The 17,246-nt window shown below is 57.3% G+C and overlaps 1 protein-coding gene across 1 annotated transcript in view; it reads left to right on the top strand.

Moving 5' to 3' along the window:
• Positions 1-17,246, top strand: part of LOC140411276 (uncharacterized) — a 291,683-nt gene that overhangs the window by 246,147 nt on the left and 28,290 nt on the right. Inside the window, exons 6-8 of the mRNA XM_072500398.1 lie at positions 49-97; positions 1,972-4,998; positions 7,727-7,935. Coding sequence (XP_072356499.1) covers positions 49-97; positions 1,972-4,998; positions 7,727-7,935 — 3,285 coding nt within the window. The remainder of the gene's footprint in view (positions 1-48; positions 98-1,971; positions 4,999-7,726; positions 7,936-17,246) is intronic.

Raw genomic sequence — 17,246 nt, 5'->3', positions numbered from 1 at the left:
GAGGCTGACTTCTCTCTGTCTCTCTCTCTCTCTCTTGCTCATTTCCAGGCATTTCAATGCTGAAGACGAGCAGATCAGGTTGGAGGCCCGGTCCCAGGTGAGTGCCTGCTCTGCTGTGGAAGACGCGGGACTGTGTGTGAGGGGGGGGGAGGAGAGGGAGAGGGAGTGGGAGGGAGGATGCCGGGGGTGGGGGGGGGGGGAGAGAGGGAGAGGGAGTGGGAGGGAGGGTGCCGGGGGTGGGGGGGGGGGGGAGAGAGGGAGAGGGAGTGGGAGGGAGGGTGCCGGGGGTGGGGGGGGGGGGGGGGGAGGGAGAGGGAGTGGGAGGGAGGGTGCCGGGGGTGGGGGGGGGGGGGGGAGTGGGAGGGAGGGTGCCGGGGGTGGGGGGGGGGGGAGGAGAGGGAGAGGGAGTGGGAGGGAGGGTGCCCGGGGGGGGGGGGGGGCGGGGGGAGTGGGAGGGAGGGTGCCGGGGGTGGGGGGGGGGGGGGAGAGGGAGAGGGAGTGGGAGGGAGGGTGCCGGGTGGGGGGGGGGGGGGGGGGGGAAAGAGGGAGTGGGGGGGGGGTGCCGTGGGGGGGTGGGGAGAGAGGGAGTGGGAGGGAGGGTGGCAGGGCGGGGAGATAGTGGAGGAGAGGAGGAGGGTGAGGGAGTGGGAGGGAGGGTGCCCGGGGGGGGGGGGGGGGGGGTAGAGGGAGTGGGAGGGAGGGTGCTGTGGGGGGGGGGGAGGGAGTGGGAGGGAGGGTGCCGGGGGTGGGGGGGGGGAGAGAGGGAGAGGGAGTGGGAGGGAGGGTGCCGGGGGGCGGGGGGGAGAGGGAGTGGGAGGGAGGGTGCTGTGGGGGGGGTGGGGAGGGAGTGGGAGGGAGGGTGCCGGGGGTGGGGGGGGGGGGAGAGAGGGAGAGGGAGTGGGAGGGAGGGTGCCGGGTGGGGGGAGGGGGGGGGGGAGGGAGAGGGAGTGGGAGGGAGGGTGCCGGGTGGGGGGAGGGGGGGGGGGAGGGAGAGGGAGTGGGAGGGTGCCGTGGGGGGGGAGGGAGGGAGTGGGAGGGAGGGTGGCAGGGCGGGGAGATAGTGGAGGAGAGGAGGGGGGAGAGGGAGTGGGAGGGAGGGTGCCGGGTGGGGGGTGGGGGGGGGAGGTAGAGGGAGTGGGAGGGAGGGTGGCAGTGCGGGGAGATAGTGGAGGAGAGGAGGGGGGAGAGGGAGTGGGAGGGAGGGTGCCGGGGGTGGGGGGGGGGGAGAGAGGGAGAGGGAGTGGGAGGGAGGGTGCCGGGTGGGGGGAGGGGGGGGGGGAGGGAAAGGGAGTGGGAGGGAGGGTGCCGGGTGGGGGGAGGGGGGGGGGAGGGAGAGGGAGTGGGAGGGTGCCGTGGGGGGGGAGGGAGGGAGTGGGAGGGAGGGTGGCAGGGCGGGGAGATAGTGGAGGAGCGGAGGGGGGAGAGGGTGTGGGAGGGAGGGTGCCGGGTGGGGGGTGGGGGGGGGAGGGAGAGGGAGTGGGAGGGAGGGTGCCAGGGGTGGTGGGGGTGCGTGGGGAGGGAGAGGGAGTGGGAGGGAGGGTGGCAGTGCGGGGAGATAGTGGAGGAGAGGAGCAGGGAGAGGGAGTGGGAGGGAGGGTGCCTGGGGGGGGGGGGGGGGAGTGGGAGGGAGGGTGCCGGGTGGGGGGGGGGGGGGGGGGAGTGGGAGGGAGGGTGGCAGGGCGGGGAGATAGTGGAGGAGGGAGCGGGGAGGTGAGGCGGGGATGGAGGGTGCAGTGTGGGAGGGAGGAAGGTGGAGATGGAGGACAGGGTGGAAGGGGGCAGGCTGGAGGACGGGTGGGGTGGGGTTCGAGAAGGGAGGGTAGGGGAGGGAATGGATGGAGGCAGGTGGAGGGGGGGAGAGGGGTTGGGTGGGGTTTATGGAGGAAGGGTGGATGGGGAAGGGGCCTTGGGAAGGTAACCTTGGGAGAGTGATTGTTACACTGGCCTCTCCCTCTCCCTCTCTCTTGGCAGATCCTGCAAAACAAGGAGATGGTTGCGAAGCCCGAAGACCACATCGCCCACCAGCCGCCTGGGGAACTGACCGCAGAGAGGAGCTCACTGGGATCAGAGGTCACCAAGAAAGGGTCATTCGGCTCAGAGATCGGCGAGAGATGGTCACTGGGGGAGCGGGAGGGGCCCAGGCCTCGCCTCCATTTGGCATCGTCCACTGCAGAGTCCGATCCCATGGCCGATGACGATTTTGCCTGCTCAGTACCCCCCGTCTCACCCTCGTCGCCCCCCGGTTCTATCCTGACATCGCCCCCTGCCACCTCTGAACTGAGCCCAAGGCTCTGGGCACTGATGGAGCGAGCTCGCATCCAGGGTGTCGATGACGAGGCTACACTGCAACATACAAACCAGGACCGTCTGGACGAGGAGCAGCAACTGGCCGAGGAGGAGCGTCTGGCCGAGCAAGAGCGTCTGGCCAAGGAAGAGCGTCTGGCCGAGGAAGAGCGTCTGGCTGAGGAGGAGCGTCTGGCCAGGGAAGAGCGTCTGGCCAAGGAAGAGCGTCTGGCCAGGGAAGAGCGTCTGGCCAAGGAAGAGCGTCTGGCCAGGGAAGAGCGCCTGGCCGAGGAGGAGCGTCTGGCCAAGGAAGAGCGTCTGGCCGAGCAAGAGCGTCTGGCCAAGGAAGAGCGCCTGGCCAAGGAGGAGCGTCTGGCCAAGGAAGAGCATCTGGCCGAGGAAGAGCGCCTGGCCAAGGAAGAGCATCTGGTCGAGGAGCGTCTGGCCGAGGAGCGTCTGGCCAGGGAAGAGCGTCTGGCCGAGGAGCGTCTGGCCGAGGAAGAGCGTCTGGCCAAGGAAGAGCGTCTGGCCGAGGAAGAGCGTCTGGCCAGGGAAGAGCGTCTGGCCGAGGAGCGTCTGGCCAAGGAAGAGCGTCTGGCTGAGGAAGAGCGTCTGGCCAAGGAAGAGCGTCTGGCCGAGGAGGAGCGTCTGGCCGAGGAAGAGCGTCTGGCCGAGGAAGAGCGTCTGGCCAAGGAAGAGCGTCTGGCCGAGGAGCGTCTGGCCAAGGAAGAGCGTCTGGCCGAGGAGCGTCTGGCCAAGGAAGAGCGTCTGGCCGAGGAAGAGCGTCTGGCCGAGGAAGAGCGTCTGGCCGAGGAAGAGCGTCTGGCCAAGGAAGAGCGTCTGGCCGAGGAGCGTCTGGCCAAGGAAGAGCGTCTGGCCGAGGAGCGTCTGGCCAAGGAAGAGCGTCTGGCCGAGGAAGAGCGTCTGGCCGAGCAAGAGCATCTGGCCGAGGAAGAGCGTCTGGCCAGGGAAGAGCATCTGGCCAGGGAAAAGCGTCTGGCCGAGGAAGAGCATCTGGCCGAGGAAGAGCGTCTGGCCAAGGAAGAGCGTCTGGCCAAGGAAGAGCGTCTGGCCAGGGAAGAGCATCTGGCCAAGGAAGAGCGTCTGGCCAGGGAAGAGCATCTGGCCAAGGAAGAGCGTCTGGCCAGGGAAGAGCATCTGGCCAAGGAAGAGCGTCTGGCCGAGGAAGAGCATCTGGCCAGGGAAGAGCATCTGGCCAAGGAAGAGCGTCTGGCCAGGGAAGAGCATCTGGCCAAGGAAGAGCATCTACAAGAGCGTCTGGCCGAGGAAGAGCATCTGGCCGAGGAAGAGCGTCTGGCTGAGGAAGAGCGTCTGGCCAAGGAAGAGCATCTGGCCAAGGAAGAGCGTCTGGCTGAGGAAGAGCGTCTGGCCAAGGAAGAGCATCTACAAGAGCGTCTGGCCGAGGAAGAGCGTCTGGCTGAGGAAGAGCGTCTGGCTGAGGAAGAGCGTCTGGCCAAGGAAGAGCATCTACAAGAGCGTCTGGCCGAGGAAGAGCGTCTGGCCGAGGAAGAGCGTCTGGCTGAGGAAGAGCGTCTGGCTGAGGAAGAGCGTCTGGCCAGGGAAGAGCGTCTGGCCAGGGAAGAGCGTCTGGCCAAGGAAGAGCGTCTGGCCAGGGAAGAGCGTCTGGCCAGGGAAGAGCGTCTGGCTGAACAAAAGAGTCTGGCTGCGGAAAAGCATCTACAAGAGAGTCTAGCCGAGCAAAAACGTCTGACTGAGGAAGAGTATCTGGCCGAGCAAAAGCGTTTGGAACAGCGTCTGGCCGAGGAAAAGCGTCTGGAAGAGTGTCTGGCCAAGCACAAGCGTCTGGCTGAGGACGAACATCCAGAAGAGAAGCTGGCTGAGGAAAAGTGTCTGGCTGAGCGTCTGGCTGACGGAAAGCATCCGGCTGAGGAGCGGCTGGTCAGGCGTCAGACAGATGAGGAGAGTCCAGCTGAGAAACAGCGTCTGGCAGACGCGGATCATCTCGCGGCCCAATGTCTGGCAGAGGAGGAGGATTATCTGGTAGCCAGGAGTCTGCGAGTGGAGTGTGACGAGCCGTCCTGTTTCGAATCAGACGTCTCGAGGTCTTCAGATTGGGGCCTCTCCGAGTCCTTTGAGTGGTCGACCCCCAGAGCCCTGGAACGGGCCATGGGTCAGCAAGATAGGAGCCAGACAGAGAAAACTGACCACTCGCCCTCTGTGCTTCCCACCGTCTGCCCGACGTCTGGGCTGGACGGGGAGACGGAGCCTCTCGGAGACGGGGAGACGGAGCGTCTCGGAGACGGGGAGACGGGGCGTCTCGGAGACGGGGAGACAGAGCATGTCGGACACAGGGAGACGGAAAGTCCTGGATACGGGGAGACGGAACGTCCTGGAGACGGGGAGACAGAGTGTCTCGGAGATGGGCAGACGGAGCGTCTCAGAGATGGGCAGACGGAGCGTCTCGGAGACGGGGAGACGGAGCGTCTCGGAGACGGGGAGATGGACGGACTCACCCCCTCAAGCGAAGTGGCTGAACCCGGGAGTGAACGGGACGGCGAGGCCTCCACTGTGGAGCAGCCGGGAGCAGGGGATGGGGGCGCCTGGACCCCTGGGAGTCAGGGCAAGGCCACCAGTGAGGAGGAAGAGATCGTCAGTGGACGAAACGAGGAATCGATGGATTCGCAGATAGATGACCACAGAACAAGAGACGGAACCATTGGCGAGTGCAACCAGGTAACAGGAGTGCGGGGGTGGGGAGATCATGTCCCTTTAGCTGGGTTTGTGCAGGCGTAATGTCTACCTGTCGCTGGAGATGGTGCATTGTCCCTTTAAGCATGCTAGGGCAGGGTGCATTGTGCCTTTAATTCCGTTGGCGATAGTGTCCTGTTCCTTTAACCGTTCCGCAGAGATAGCCGTTCTGCTTTGCATCCATCAGAGCACTTTGCAGGATTGGCCGTGCGAGGGGGAAACAACAATTTATACTGTCCGAGGAGAGAGCAATGTTTTGTTTGGCAAGTCGACTCTGATTGGCAGAGGCGTTGCCGTGGGGAAATGCACCTGTTGATAGTGACTGACAGATAACTGGCAAGCAGTATTTGGAATCCGAACCTGATTGCTCGAGACATCGTCCCGTGGAATGGATCAGTGAATGGCCGAACCCAATTTTGTTCACCTGGAACAGGCGCAATGTGTCTACAGGACTAAAGGGTTCGATATGTCCGTTTTGGTTCAGAGTAGAGTAGAGGCAGTACTGCCCCTGTGATTGTCATCGAGTCAGAACAGCACAGGAACAGGCCCTTCGGCCCACACTGTGTATTCTGGCCCATCAAGTAACAATCCGTACTAATCCCATTTCCCAGCACCTCTTGGCCATTTCAGTGCCTCCACCACCCTCTCAGGCCGCACATTCCTGATTTCCACCGCCCTCTGGGGGAAACAGTGTTCCCTCAGGTTCCACTCACTCTTCACCTTAAACCTCTACCGTCTGGTGCCAGACACCTCTGCCATGGCGGGGGGGGGGGGGGGGCGGGGGAGATTGATTGAATCAGAGAAACATACAGTGCAGAAAAGGCCCATTGGTTCTGCCAATCCTAATCCCATTTACCACCCGATCGACGCCTCTCATAATTTTGTCCACTTCTATCAGACTCCCCCCCCCACCCTTCGCCTCCTCTGCTCCAGGGAACATCCCGGCGAATCTCCTCCTCAGCCCCTCCAGCGCATTGGCGTCCTACTGATGGGGCGGCGACCAGAGCAGCTCACGATGTTCCGCCTGTGGCCTAGCCGATGTTGTATAAAGTTGACCTGACTGCACTGTCCCTTTAACTGTGCTAGAGAGGTTGCACTGTCTCTTTAATTGTGCTGGGGAGAGTGTTCTGTCCCTTTAACTGGGCGAGAAATGATGCCCTGTCCCTTTAATTGTGCTCAGGAGTGTTCTGTCCCTTTAAGTGGGCTAGAAATGATGCCCTGTCACTTTAACTGGGTTAGAAATTGTACCCTGTCCCTTTAAGTGGGCTAGAAATGGTGCCCTGGCCCTTTAACTGTGCTCGAGGTTGCACTGTCTCTAATTGTGCTGGGGAGAGTGTTCTGTCCCTTTAACTGGGTGAGAAATGATGCCTTGTCCCTTTAACTGGGCTAGAAATGTTGTCCTGTCCCTTTAACTGGGCTAGAAATGTTGTCCTGTCCCTTTAACTGGGCTAGAAATGTTGCCCTGTCCCTTTAACTGGGCTAGAAATGGTGCCCTGTCCCTTTAACTGCACTAGAGAGGTTGCACTGTCTCTTTAATTGTGCTGGGGAGAGTGTTCTGTCCCTTTAACTGAGCGAGAAATTATAGCCTGTCCCTTTAACTGAGCGAGAAATTATAGCCTGTCCCTTTAACTGGGCTAGTAATGGTGCCCTGTCCCTTTAACTGGGCTAGAAATAGTGCCCTGTCCCTTTAACTGTCCTCGAGGTTGCACTGTCTCTTTAGTTGTGTTAGGGTGAGTGATCTGTCCCTTTAACTGTGCTGGAGAAGGTGCCCTGTCCCATTAGCAGTGCTAGAGATGGTGTCCTGTCCCTTTAACCGCATTGGAGAGGCTGCCTTGCCCCTTTAAACGTGCCGGGGAAGCTATCCTGTCCTTTCCACCATGTTGGGGGAGGTTACCCTGCCCCTTTAAGGCCACCTGTCAGTAAATTGTACCTTGCATACATTTAATCGTCCTGGTGAGGGAGTATTTACCCTTTAACGGTGCCGCGGGGAATATTTTGTGCCTCCTGTGTGTTCTGTGCCTTTAAGGCTGGTGCTGTGAACGGTTCTGTGGTGTTTCTTTAAACACAAGGTGTGTCCCGAGACTGGGGATGACGAACAGGGAGGGGAGCGTGCAGACTTTCCCAGGAGCGAGGGAGCGGGCCAGGCAGAGGGAGAGAGAGAGAGAGAGAGGCTGTCGGACAGGTTCGGGCAAGTTCAGCTCTTTGACACACACTCTCGCGTTAAAAAAAAATCGCACCCCGCATCCTCGATGTGATCAGACAGAGGGACTGGGGGTGGGTGGGGGAGGGAGACAGGACGAGAAGCAGGGAAGGGGGAGCAGTTGCCTGGGATCGGACTGTGCCCGAGAGGTGCTTGGAGGGAGGCGGGCGTGCTGGGAGAGGGGAGAGGGGGGGGTGCCGCTTCTGGAAGTACAGACCATGTACAGTGAACACATTGATTCCCTGCTCAAGAAGCTCACGCTTGACACCGGCTACAGATCCCAAGGCACGGATTCCTGGACACGGAGTGATTTGCCTTCTCCCGAGTGGCTGAATCGCTATCATAGGGAGTTCGACACACTGGTGAGTAGGGACAGCCCCTATCGGAGGGGGGGGGCGGGGGATGACCACTCTGACCCATTCATTCCCCATCTACATACACCAGGCACCCTGTTCCCTGAGGTTTGTGTGCATGTATCGGACACAATTAATCTTGACATTCCTCCCCGTACAGTCTGCTCAGGTGGAATCTATTGATGAGCGCCTCTCCGAAGGTCACGGTTATGTCAATGCCGATGCTGGGCAGGCAGCAAATGGAGAAGGACCGGACCAGGTTCCTGTGACGTGCAACCCCAGTGACCTGCTCCAACGCAGCGCTGAGCGGGATTCAAAGGTCACAGCGGAAACCACCGTGACCGACGGCAATCTGAACTCAGCTCGCAGGTAAAACCTCTTCATTATACACGGCAAAGTTCAAACATGGTACGGCTAGAGAGCAACAGGACCCATCAGAGACCCTGTTTAAAGAGGGAGTCTCTCCGTCAGGGACCCTGTTTAAAGAGGGAGTCTCTCCGTCAGGGACCCTGTTTAAAGAGGGAATCTCTCCGTCAGGGACCCTGTTTAGAGAGGTAGTCTCTCCGTCAGGGACCCTGTTTAAAGAGGGAGTCTCTCCGTCAGGGACCCTGTTTAAAGAGGGAGTCTCTCGTCAGGGATCCTGTTTAAAGAGGGAGTCTCTCCGTCAGGGACCCTGTTTAGAGAGGGAGTCTCTCCGTCAGGGACCCTGTTTAAAGAGGGAGTCTCCGTCAGGGACCCTGTTTAAAGAGGGAATCTCTCCGTCAGGGACCCTGTTTAGAGAGGTAGTCTCTCCGTCAGGGACCCTGTTTAAAGAGGGAGTCTCTCCGTCAGGGACCCTGTTTAAAGAGGGAGTCTCTCGTCAGGGATCCTGTTTAAAGAGGGAGTCTCTCCGTCAGGGACCCTGTTTAGAGAGGGAGTCTCTCCGTCAGGGACCATGTTTAAAGAGGGAGTCTCTCCGTCAGGGACCCTGTTTAAAGAGGGAGTCTCTCCGTCAGGGATCCTGTTTAAAGAGGGAGTCTCTCCGTCAGGGACCCTGTTTAAAGAGGGAGTCTCTCCGTCAGGGACAGTGTTTAAAGAGGGAGTCTCTCCGTCAGGGTCCCTGTTTAAAGAGGGAGTCTCTCCGTCAGGGACCCTGTTTAAAGAGGGAGTCTCTCCGTCAGGGACCCTGTTTAAAGAGGGAATCTCTCCGTCAGGGACCCTGTTTAGAGAGGTAGTCTCTCCGTCAGGGACCCTGTTTAAAGAGGGAGTCTCTCCGTCAGGGACCCTGTTTAAAGAGTGAGTCTCTCGTCAGGGATCCTGTTTAAAGAGGGAGTCTCTCCGTCAGGGACCCTGTTTAGAGAGGGAGTCTCTCCGTCAGGGACCCTGTTTAAAGAGGGAGTCTCTCCGTCAGGGACCCTGTTTAAAGAGGGAATCTCTCCGTCAGGGACCCTGTTTAAAGAGGGAGTCTCTCGTCAGGGATCCTGTTTAAAGAGGGAGTCTCTCCGTCAGGGACCCTGTTTAGAGAGGGAGTGTCTCCGTCAGGGACCATGTTTAAAGAGGGAGTCTCTCCGTCAGGGACCCTGTTTAAAGAGGGAGTCTCTCCGTCAGGGATCCTGTTTAAAGAGGGAGTCTCTCCGTCAGGGACCCTGTTTAAAGAGGGAGTCTCTCCGTCAGGGACAGTGTTTAAAGAGGGAGTCTCTCCGTCAGGGTCCCTGTTTAAAGAGGGAGTCTCTCCGTCAGGGACCCTGTTTAAAGAGGGAGTCTCTCCGTCAGGGACCCTGTTTAAAGAGGGAATCTCTCCGTCAGGGACCCTGTTTAGAGAGGGAGTCTCTCCGTCAGGGACCCTGTTTAAAGAGGGAGTCTCTCCGTCAGGGACCCTGTTTAAAGAGGGAATCTCTCCGTCAGGGACCCTGTTTAGAGAGGTAGTCTCTCCGTCAGGGACCCTGTTTAAAGAGGGAGTCTCTCCGTCAGGGACCCTGTTTAAAGAGGGAGTCTCTCGTCAGGGATCCTGTTTAAAGAGGGAGTCTCTCCGTCAGGGACCCTGTTTAGAGAGGGAGTCTCTCCGTCAGGGACCATGTTTAAAGAGGGAGTCTCTCCGTCAGGGACCCTGTTTAAAGAGGGAGTCTCTCCGTCAGGGATCCTGTTTAAAGAGGGAGTCTCTCCGTCAGGGACCCTGTTTAAAGAGGGAGTCTCTCCGTCAGGGACCCTGTTTAAAGAGGGAGTCTCTCCGTCAGGGACCCTGTTTAAAGAGGGATTCTCTCCATCAGGGACCCTGTTTAAAGAGGGAGTCTCTCCGTCAGGGACCCTGTTTAAAGAGGGAGTCTCTCCGTCAGGGACCCTGTTTAAAGAGGGAGTCTCTCGTCAGGGATCCTGTTTAAAGAGGGAGTCTCTCCGTCAGGGACCCTGTTTAGAGAGGGAGTCTCTCCGTCAGGGACCCTGTTTATAGAGGGAGTCTCTCCGTCAGGGACCCTGTTTAAAGAGGGAGTCTCTCCGTCAGGGATCCTGTTTAAAGAGGGAGTCTCTCCGTCAGGGACCCTGTTTAAAGAGGGAGTCTCTCCGTCAGGGACAGTGTTTAAAAAGGGAGTCTCTCCGTCAGGGACCCTGTTTAAAGAGGGAGTCTCTCCATCAGGGACCCTGTTTAAAGAGGGAGTCTCTCCGTCAGGGACCCTGTTTAAAGAGGGAGTCTCTCCGTCAGGGACCCTGTTTAAAGAGGGAGTCTCTCCGTCAGGAACACTGTTTAAAGAGGAAGTCTCTCCGTCAGGGACCCTGTTTAAAGAGGGAGTCTCTCCGTGAGGGACCCTGTTTAAAGAGGGAGTCTCTCCGTCAGGGACAGTGTTCAAAGAGGGAGTCTCTCCGTCAGGGACAGTGTTTAAAGAGTGAGTCTCTCCGTCAGGGACCCTGTTTAAAGAGGGAGTCTCTCCGTCAGGAACCCTGTTTAAAGAGGGAATCTCTCCGTCAGGGACCCTGTTTAAAGAGGGAGTCTCTCCGTCAGGGACCCTGTTTAAAGAGGGAGTCTCTCCGTCAGGGACCCTGTTTAAAGAGGGAGTCACTCCGTCAGGGACCCTGTTTAAAGAGGGAGTCTCTCCGTCAGGGACCCTGTTTAAAGAGGGAGTCTCTCCGTCAGGGTCCCTGTTTAAAGAGGGTGTCTCTCCGTCAGGGACCCTGTTTAAAGAGGGAGTCTCTCCGTCAGGGACCCTGTTTAAAGAGGGAGTCTCTCCGTCAGGGACCCTGTTTAAAGAGAGGGTCTCTCCGTCTGGGACTCTGTTTAAAGAGGAAGTCTCTCCGTCAGGGACAGTGTTTAAAGAGGGAGTCTCTCAGTCAGGAACCCTGTTTAAAGAGGGAGTCTCTCCGTCAGGGACCCTGTTTAAAGAGGGAGTCTCTCCGTCAGGGACCCTGTTTAAAGAGGAAGTCTCTCCGTCAGGGACAGTGTTTAAAGAGGGAGTCTCTCCGTCAGGGACAGTGTTTAAAGAGGGAGTCTCTCAGTCAGGAACCCTGTTTAAAGAGGGAGTCTCTCCGTCAGGGACCCTGTTTAAAGAGGGAGTCTCTCCGTCAGGGACCCTGTTTAAAGAGGAAGTCTCTCCGTCAGGGACCCTGTTTAAAGAGGGAGTCTCTCCGTCAGGGTCCCTGTTTAAAGAGGGTGTCTCTCCGTCAGGGACCCTGTTTAAAGAGGGAGACTCTCCGTCAGGGACCCTGTTTAAAGTGGGAGTCTCTCCGTCAGGGTCCCTGTTTAAAGAGGGTGTCTCTCCGTCAGGGACCCTGTTTAAAGAGGGAGACTCTCCGTCAGGGACCCTGTTTAAAGAGGGAGTCTCTCCGTCAGGGACCCTGTTTAAAGAGGGAGTCTCTCCGTCAGGGACCCTGTTTAAAGAGGGAGTCTCTCCGTCAGGGACCCTGTTTAAAAAGGGAGTCTCTCCGTCAGGGACCCTGTTTAAAGAGGGAGTCTCTCCGTCAGGGAACCTGTTTAAAGAGGGAGTCTCTCCGTCAGGGACCCTGTTTAAAGAGGGAGTCTCTCCGTCAGGGACACTGTTTAAAAAGGGAGTCTCTCACCGTCAGGGACCCTGTTTAAAGAGGGAGTCTCTCCGTCAGGGACCCTGTTTAAAGTGGGAGTCTCTCCGTCAGGGTCCCTGTTTAAAGAGGGAGTCTCTCCGTCAGGGACCCTGTTTAAAGAGGGAGTCTCTCCGTCAGGGACCCTGTTTAAAGTGGGAGTCTCTCCGTCAGGGTCCCTGTTTAAAGAGGGTGTCTCTCCGTCAGGGACCCTGTTTAAAGAGGGAGTCTCTCCGTCAGGGACAGTGTTTAAAGAGGGAGTCTCTCCGTCAGGGACAGTGTTTAAAGAGGGAGTCTCTCCGTCAGGGACCCTGTTTAAAGAGGGAGTCTCTCCGTCAGGGACAGTGTTTAAAGAGGGAGTCTCTCCGTCAGGGACAGTGTTTAAAGTGGGAGTCTCTCCGTCAGGGTCCCTGTTTAAAGAGGGAGTCTCTCCGTCAGGGACCCTGTTTAAAGAGGGAGTCTCTCCGTCAGGGACCCTGTTTAAAGTGGGAGTCTCTCCGTCAGGGTCCCTGTTTAAAGAGGGTGTCTCTCCGTCAGGGACCCTGTTTAAAGAGGGAGTCTCTCCGTCAGGGACAGTGTTTAAAGAGGGAGTCTCTCCGTCAGGGACAGTGTTTAAAGAGGGAGTCTCTCCGTCAGGGACCCTGTTTAAAGAGGGAGTCTCTCCGTCAGGGACAGTGTTTAAAGAGGGAGTCTCTCCGTCAGGGACCCTGTTTAAAGAGGGTGTCTCTCCGTCAGGGACCCTGTTTAAAGAGGGAGTCTCTCCGTCAGGGACCCTGTTTAAAGAGGGAGTCTCTCCGTCAGGGACCCTGTTTAAAGAGGGTGTCTCTCCGTCAGGGACCCTGTTTAAAGAGGGAGTCTCTCCGTCAGGGACCCTGTTTAAAGAGGGAGTCTCTCCGTCAGGGACCCTGTTTAAAGAGGGAGTCTCTCCGTCAGGGACCCTGTTTAAAGAGGGGGTCTCTCCGTCAGGGACCCTGTTTAAAGAGGGAGTCTCTCCGTCAGGGACCCTGTTTAAAGAGGGTGTCTCTCCGTCAGGGACCCTGTTTAAAGAGGGAGTCTCTCCGTCAGGGACCCTGTTTAAAGAGGGAGTCTCTCCGTCAGGGACCCTGTTTAAAGAGGGAGTCTCTCCGTCAGGGACCCTGTTTAAAGAGGGTGTCTCTCCGTCAGGGACCCTGTTTAAAGAGGGAGTCTCTCCGTCAGGGACCCTGTTTAAAGAGGGAGTCTCTCCGTCAGGGACCCTGTTTAAAGAGGGAGTCTCTCCGTCAGGGACCCTGTTTAAAGAGGGGGTCTCTCCGTCAGGGACCCTGTTTAAAGAGGGAGTCTCTCCGTCAGGAACCCTGTTTAAAGAGGGAATTTCTCCGTCAGGGACCCTGTTTAAAGAGGGTGTCTCTCCGTCAGGGACCCTGTTTAAAGAGGGAGTCTCTCCGTCAGGGACAGTGTTTAAAGAGGGAGTCTCTCTGTCAGGGACCCTGTTTAAAGAGGGAGTCTCTCCGTCAGGGACCCTGTTTAAAGATGGAGTCTCTCCGTCAGGGTCCCTGTTTAAAGAGGGAGTCTCTCCGTCAGGGACCCTGTTTAAAGAGGGAGTCTCTCCGTCAGGGACCCTGTTTAAAGTGGGAGTCTCTCCGTCAGGGTCCCTGTTTAAAGAGGGAGTCTCTCCGTCAGGGACCCTGTTTAAAGAGGGAGTCTCTCCGTCAGGGACCCTGTTTAAAGTGGGAGTCTCTCCGTCAGGGTCCCTGTTTAAAGAGGGTGTCTCTCCGTCAGGGACCCTGTTTAAAGAGGGAGTCTCTCCGTCAGGGACAGTGTTTAAAGAGGGAGTCTCTCCGTCAGGGACAGTGTTTAAAGAGGGAGTCTCTCCGTCAGGGACCCTGTTTAAAGAGGGAGTCTCTCCGTCAGGGACAGTGTTTAAAGAGGGAGTCTCTCCGTCAGGGACAGTGTTTAAAGTGGGAGTCTCTCCGTCAGGGTCCCTGTTTAAAGAGGGAGTCTCTCCGTCAGGGACCCTGTTTAAAGAGGGAGTCTCTCCGTCAGGGACCCTGTTTAAAGTGGGAGTCTCTCCGTCAGGGTCCCTGTTTAAAGAGGGTGTCTCTCCGTCAGGGACCCTGTTTAAAGAGGGAGTCTCTCCGTCAGGGACAGTGTTTAAAGAGGGAGTCTCTCCGTCAGGGACAGTGTTTAAAGAGGGAGTCTCTCCGTCAGGGACCCTGTTTAAAGAGGGAGTCTCTCCGTCAGGGACAGTGTTTAAAGAGGGAGTCTCTCCGTCAGGGACCCTGTTTAAAGAGGGTGTCTCTCCGTCAGGGACCCTGTTTAAAGAGGGAGTCTCTCCGTCAGGGACCCTGTTTAAAGAGGGAGTCTCTCCGTCAGGGACCCTGTTTAAAGAGGGTGTCTCTCCGTCAGGGACCCTGTTTAAAGAGGGAGTCTCTCCGTCAGGGACCCTGTTTAAAGAGGGAGTCTCTCCGTCAGGGACCCTGTTTAAAGAGGGAGTCTCTCCGTCAGGGACCCTGTTTAAAGAGGGGGTCTCTCCGTCAGGGACCCTGTTTAAAGAGGGAGTCTCTCCGTCAGGGACCCTGTTTAAAGAGGGTGTCTCTCCGTCAGGGACCCTGTTTAAAGAGGGAGTCTCTCCGTCAGGGACCCTGTTTAAAGAGGGAGTCTCTCCGTCAGGGACCCTGTTTAAAGAGGGAGTCTCTCCGTCAGGGACCCTGTTTAAAGAGGGTGTCTCTCCGTCAGGGACCCTGTTTAAAGAGGGAGTCTCTCCGTCAGGGACCCTGTTTAAAGAGGGAGTCTCTCCGTCAGGGACCCTGTTTAAAGAGGGAGTCTCTCCGTCAGGGACCCTGTTTAAAGAGGGGGTCTCTCCGTCAGGGACCCTGTTTAAAGAGGGAGTCTCTCCGTCAGGAACCCTGTTTAAAGAGGGAATTTCTCCGTCAGGGACCCTGTTTAAAGAGGGTGTCTCTCCGTCAGGGACCCTGTTTAAAGAGGGAGTCTCTCCGTCAGGGACAGTGTTTAAAGAGGGAGTCTCTCTGTCAGGGACCCTGTTTAAAGAGGGAGTCTCTCCGTCAGGGACCCTGTTTAAAGATGGAGTCTCTCCGTCAGGGTCCCTGTTTAAAGAGGGAGTCTCTCCGTCAGGGACCCTGTTTAAAGAGGGAGTCTCTCCGTCAGGGACCCTGTTTAAAGAGGGAGTCTCTCCGTCAGGGACCCTGTTTAAAGAGGGGGTCTCTCCGTCAGGGACCCTGTTTAAAGAGGGAGTCTCTCCGTCAGGGACAGTGTTTAAAGAGGGAGTCTCTCCGTCAGGAACCCTGTTTAAAGAGGGAATCTCTCCGTCAGGGACCCTGTTTAAAGAGGGTGTCTCTCCGTCAGGGACCCTGTTTAAAGAGGGAGACTCTCCGTCAGGGACCCTGTTTAAAGAGGGAGTCTCTCCGTCAGGGACCCTGTTTAAAGAGGGAGTCTCTCCGTCAGGGATCCTGTTTAAAGAGGGAGTCTCTCCGTCAGGGACCCTGTTTAAAGAGGGAGTCTCTCCGTCAGGGACAGTGTTTAAAGAGGGAGTCTCTCCGTCAGGGACCCTGTTTAAAGAGGGAGTCTCTCCATCAGGGACCCTGTTTAAAGAGGGAGTCTCTCCGTCAGGGACCCTGTTTAAAGAGGGAGTCTCTCCGTCAGGGACCCTGTTTAAAGAGGGAGTCTCTCCGTCAGGGACACTGTTTAAAGAGGGAGTCTCTCCGTCAGGGACCCTGTTTAAAGAGGGAGTCTCTCCGTCAGGGACCCTGTTTAAAGAGGGAGTCTCTCCGTCAGGGACAGTGTTTAAAAAGGGAGTCTATCCGTCAGGGACAGTGTTTAAAGAGTGAGTCTCTCCGTCAGGGACCCTGTTTAAAGAGGGAGTCTCTCCGTCAGGGACCCTGTTTAAAGAGGGAGTCTCTCCGTCAGGAACCCTGTTTAAAGAGGGAGTCTCTCCGTCAGGACCCTGTTTAAAGAGGGAGTCTCTCCGTCCGAGACCCTGTTTAAAGAGGGAGTCTCTCCGTCAGGGACCCTGTTTAAAGAGGGAGTCACTCCGTCAGGGACCCTGTTTAAAGAGGGAGTCTCTCCGTCAGGGACCCTGTTTAAAGAGGGAGTCTCTCCGTCAGGGACAGTGTTTAAAGAGGGAGTCTCTCTGTCAGGGTCAGTGTTTAAAGAGGGAGTCTCACCGTCAGGGACCCTGTTTGAAGAGGGAGTCGCTCCGTCAGGGATCCTGTTTAAAGAGGGAGTCTCTCCGTCAGGGACCCGGTTTAAAGAGGGAGTCTCTCCGTCAGGGACCCTGTTTAAAGAGGGAGTCTCTCTGTCAGGGTCAGTGTTTAAAGAGGGAGTCTCACCGTCAGGGACCCTGTTTAAAGAGGGAGTCTCTCCGTCAGGGACCCTGTTTAAAGAGGGAGTCTCTCCGTCAGGGACCCTGTTTAAAGAGGGAGTCTCTCCGTCAGGGACCCTGTTTAAAGAGGGAGTCTCTCCGTCAGGGACCCTGTTTAAAGAGGGAGTCTCTCCGTCAGGGACCCTGTTTAAAGAGGGAGTCTCTCCGTCAGGGACCCTGTTTAAAGAGGGAGTCTCTCCGTCAGGGACCCTGTTTAAAGAGGGAGTCTCTCCGTCAGGGACCCTGTTTAAAGAGGGTGTCTCTCCGTCAGGGACCCTGTTTAAAGAGGGAGTCTCTCCGTCAGGGACCCTGTTTAAAGAGGGAGTCTCACCGTCAGGGAAAGTGTTTAAAGAGGGAGTCTCTCCATCAGGGACCCTGTTTAAAGAGGGAGTCTCTCGGTCAGGGACCCTGTTTAAAGAGGGAGTCTCTCTGTCAGGGACCTTGTTTAAAGAGGGAGTCTCTCCGTCAGGTACCCTGTTTAAAGAGGGAGTCTCTCCGTCAGGGTCAGTGTTTAAAGAGGGAGTCTCTCCGTCAGGGACAGAGTTTAAAGAGGGAGTCTCTCCGTCAGGGACAGTGTTTAAAGAGGGAGTCTCTCCGTCAGGGACCCTGTTTAAAGAGGAAGTCTCTCCGTCAGGGACAGTGTTTAAAGAGGGAGTCTCTCCGTCAGGGACAGTGTTTAAAGAGGGAGTCTCTCCGTCAGGGACAGTGTTTAAAGAGGGAGTCTCTCCGTCAGGGACAGTGTTTAAAGAGGGAGTCTCTCCGTCAGGGACCCTGTTTAAAGAGGGAGTCTCTCCGTCAGGGACAGTGTTTAAAGAGGGAGTCTCTCCGTCAGGGAACCTGTTTAAAGAGGGAGTCTCTCCGTCAGGGACAGTGTTTAAAGAGGGAGTCTCTCTGTCAGGGACAGTGTTTAAAGAGGGAGTCTCTCTGTCAGGGACCCTGTTTAAAGAGGGAGTCTCTCCGTCAGGGACCCTGTTTAAAGAGGGAGTCTCTCCGTCAGGGACCCTGTTTAAAGAGGGAGTCTCTCCGTCAGGGATCCTGTTTAAAGAGGGAGTCTCTCCGTCAGGGACCCTGTTTAAAGAGGGAGTCTCGCCGTCAGGGACCCTGTTTAAAGAGGGAGTCTCTCCGTCAGGGACCCTGTTTAAAGAGGGAGTCTCTCCGTCAGGGACCCTGTTTAAAGAGGGAGTCTCTCCGTCAGGGATCCTGTTTAAAGAGGGAGTCTCTCCGTCAGGGACCCTGTTTAAAGAGGGAGTCTCTCCGTCAGGGACAGTGTTTAAAGAGGGAGTCTCTCCGTCAGGGACCCTGT

This window comes from Scyliorhinus torazame, chromosome 4 (assembly GCF_047496885.1).
Source record: "Scyliorhinus torazame isolate Kashiwa2021f chromosome 4, sScyTor2.1, whole genome shotgun sequence".
NCBI classification, from domain to species: Eukaryota; Metazoa; Chordata; class Chondrichthyes; order Carcharhiniformes; family Scyliorhinidae; genus Scyliorhinus; species Scyliorhinus torazame.
The sequence above is the reverse complement of the archived record's forward strand: the minus strand, read 5'-3'. Positions and strand labels throughout refer to the sequence as shown.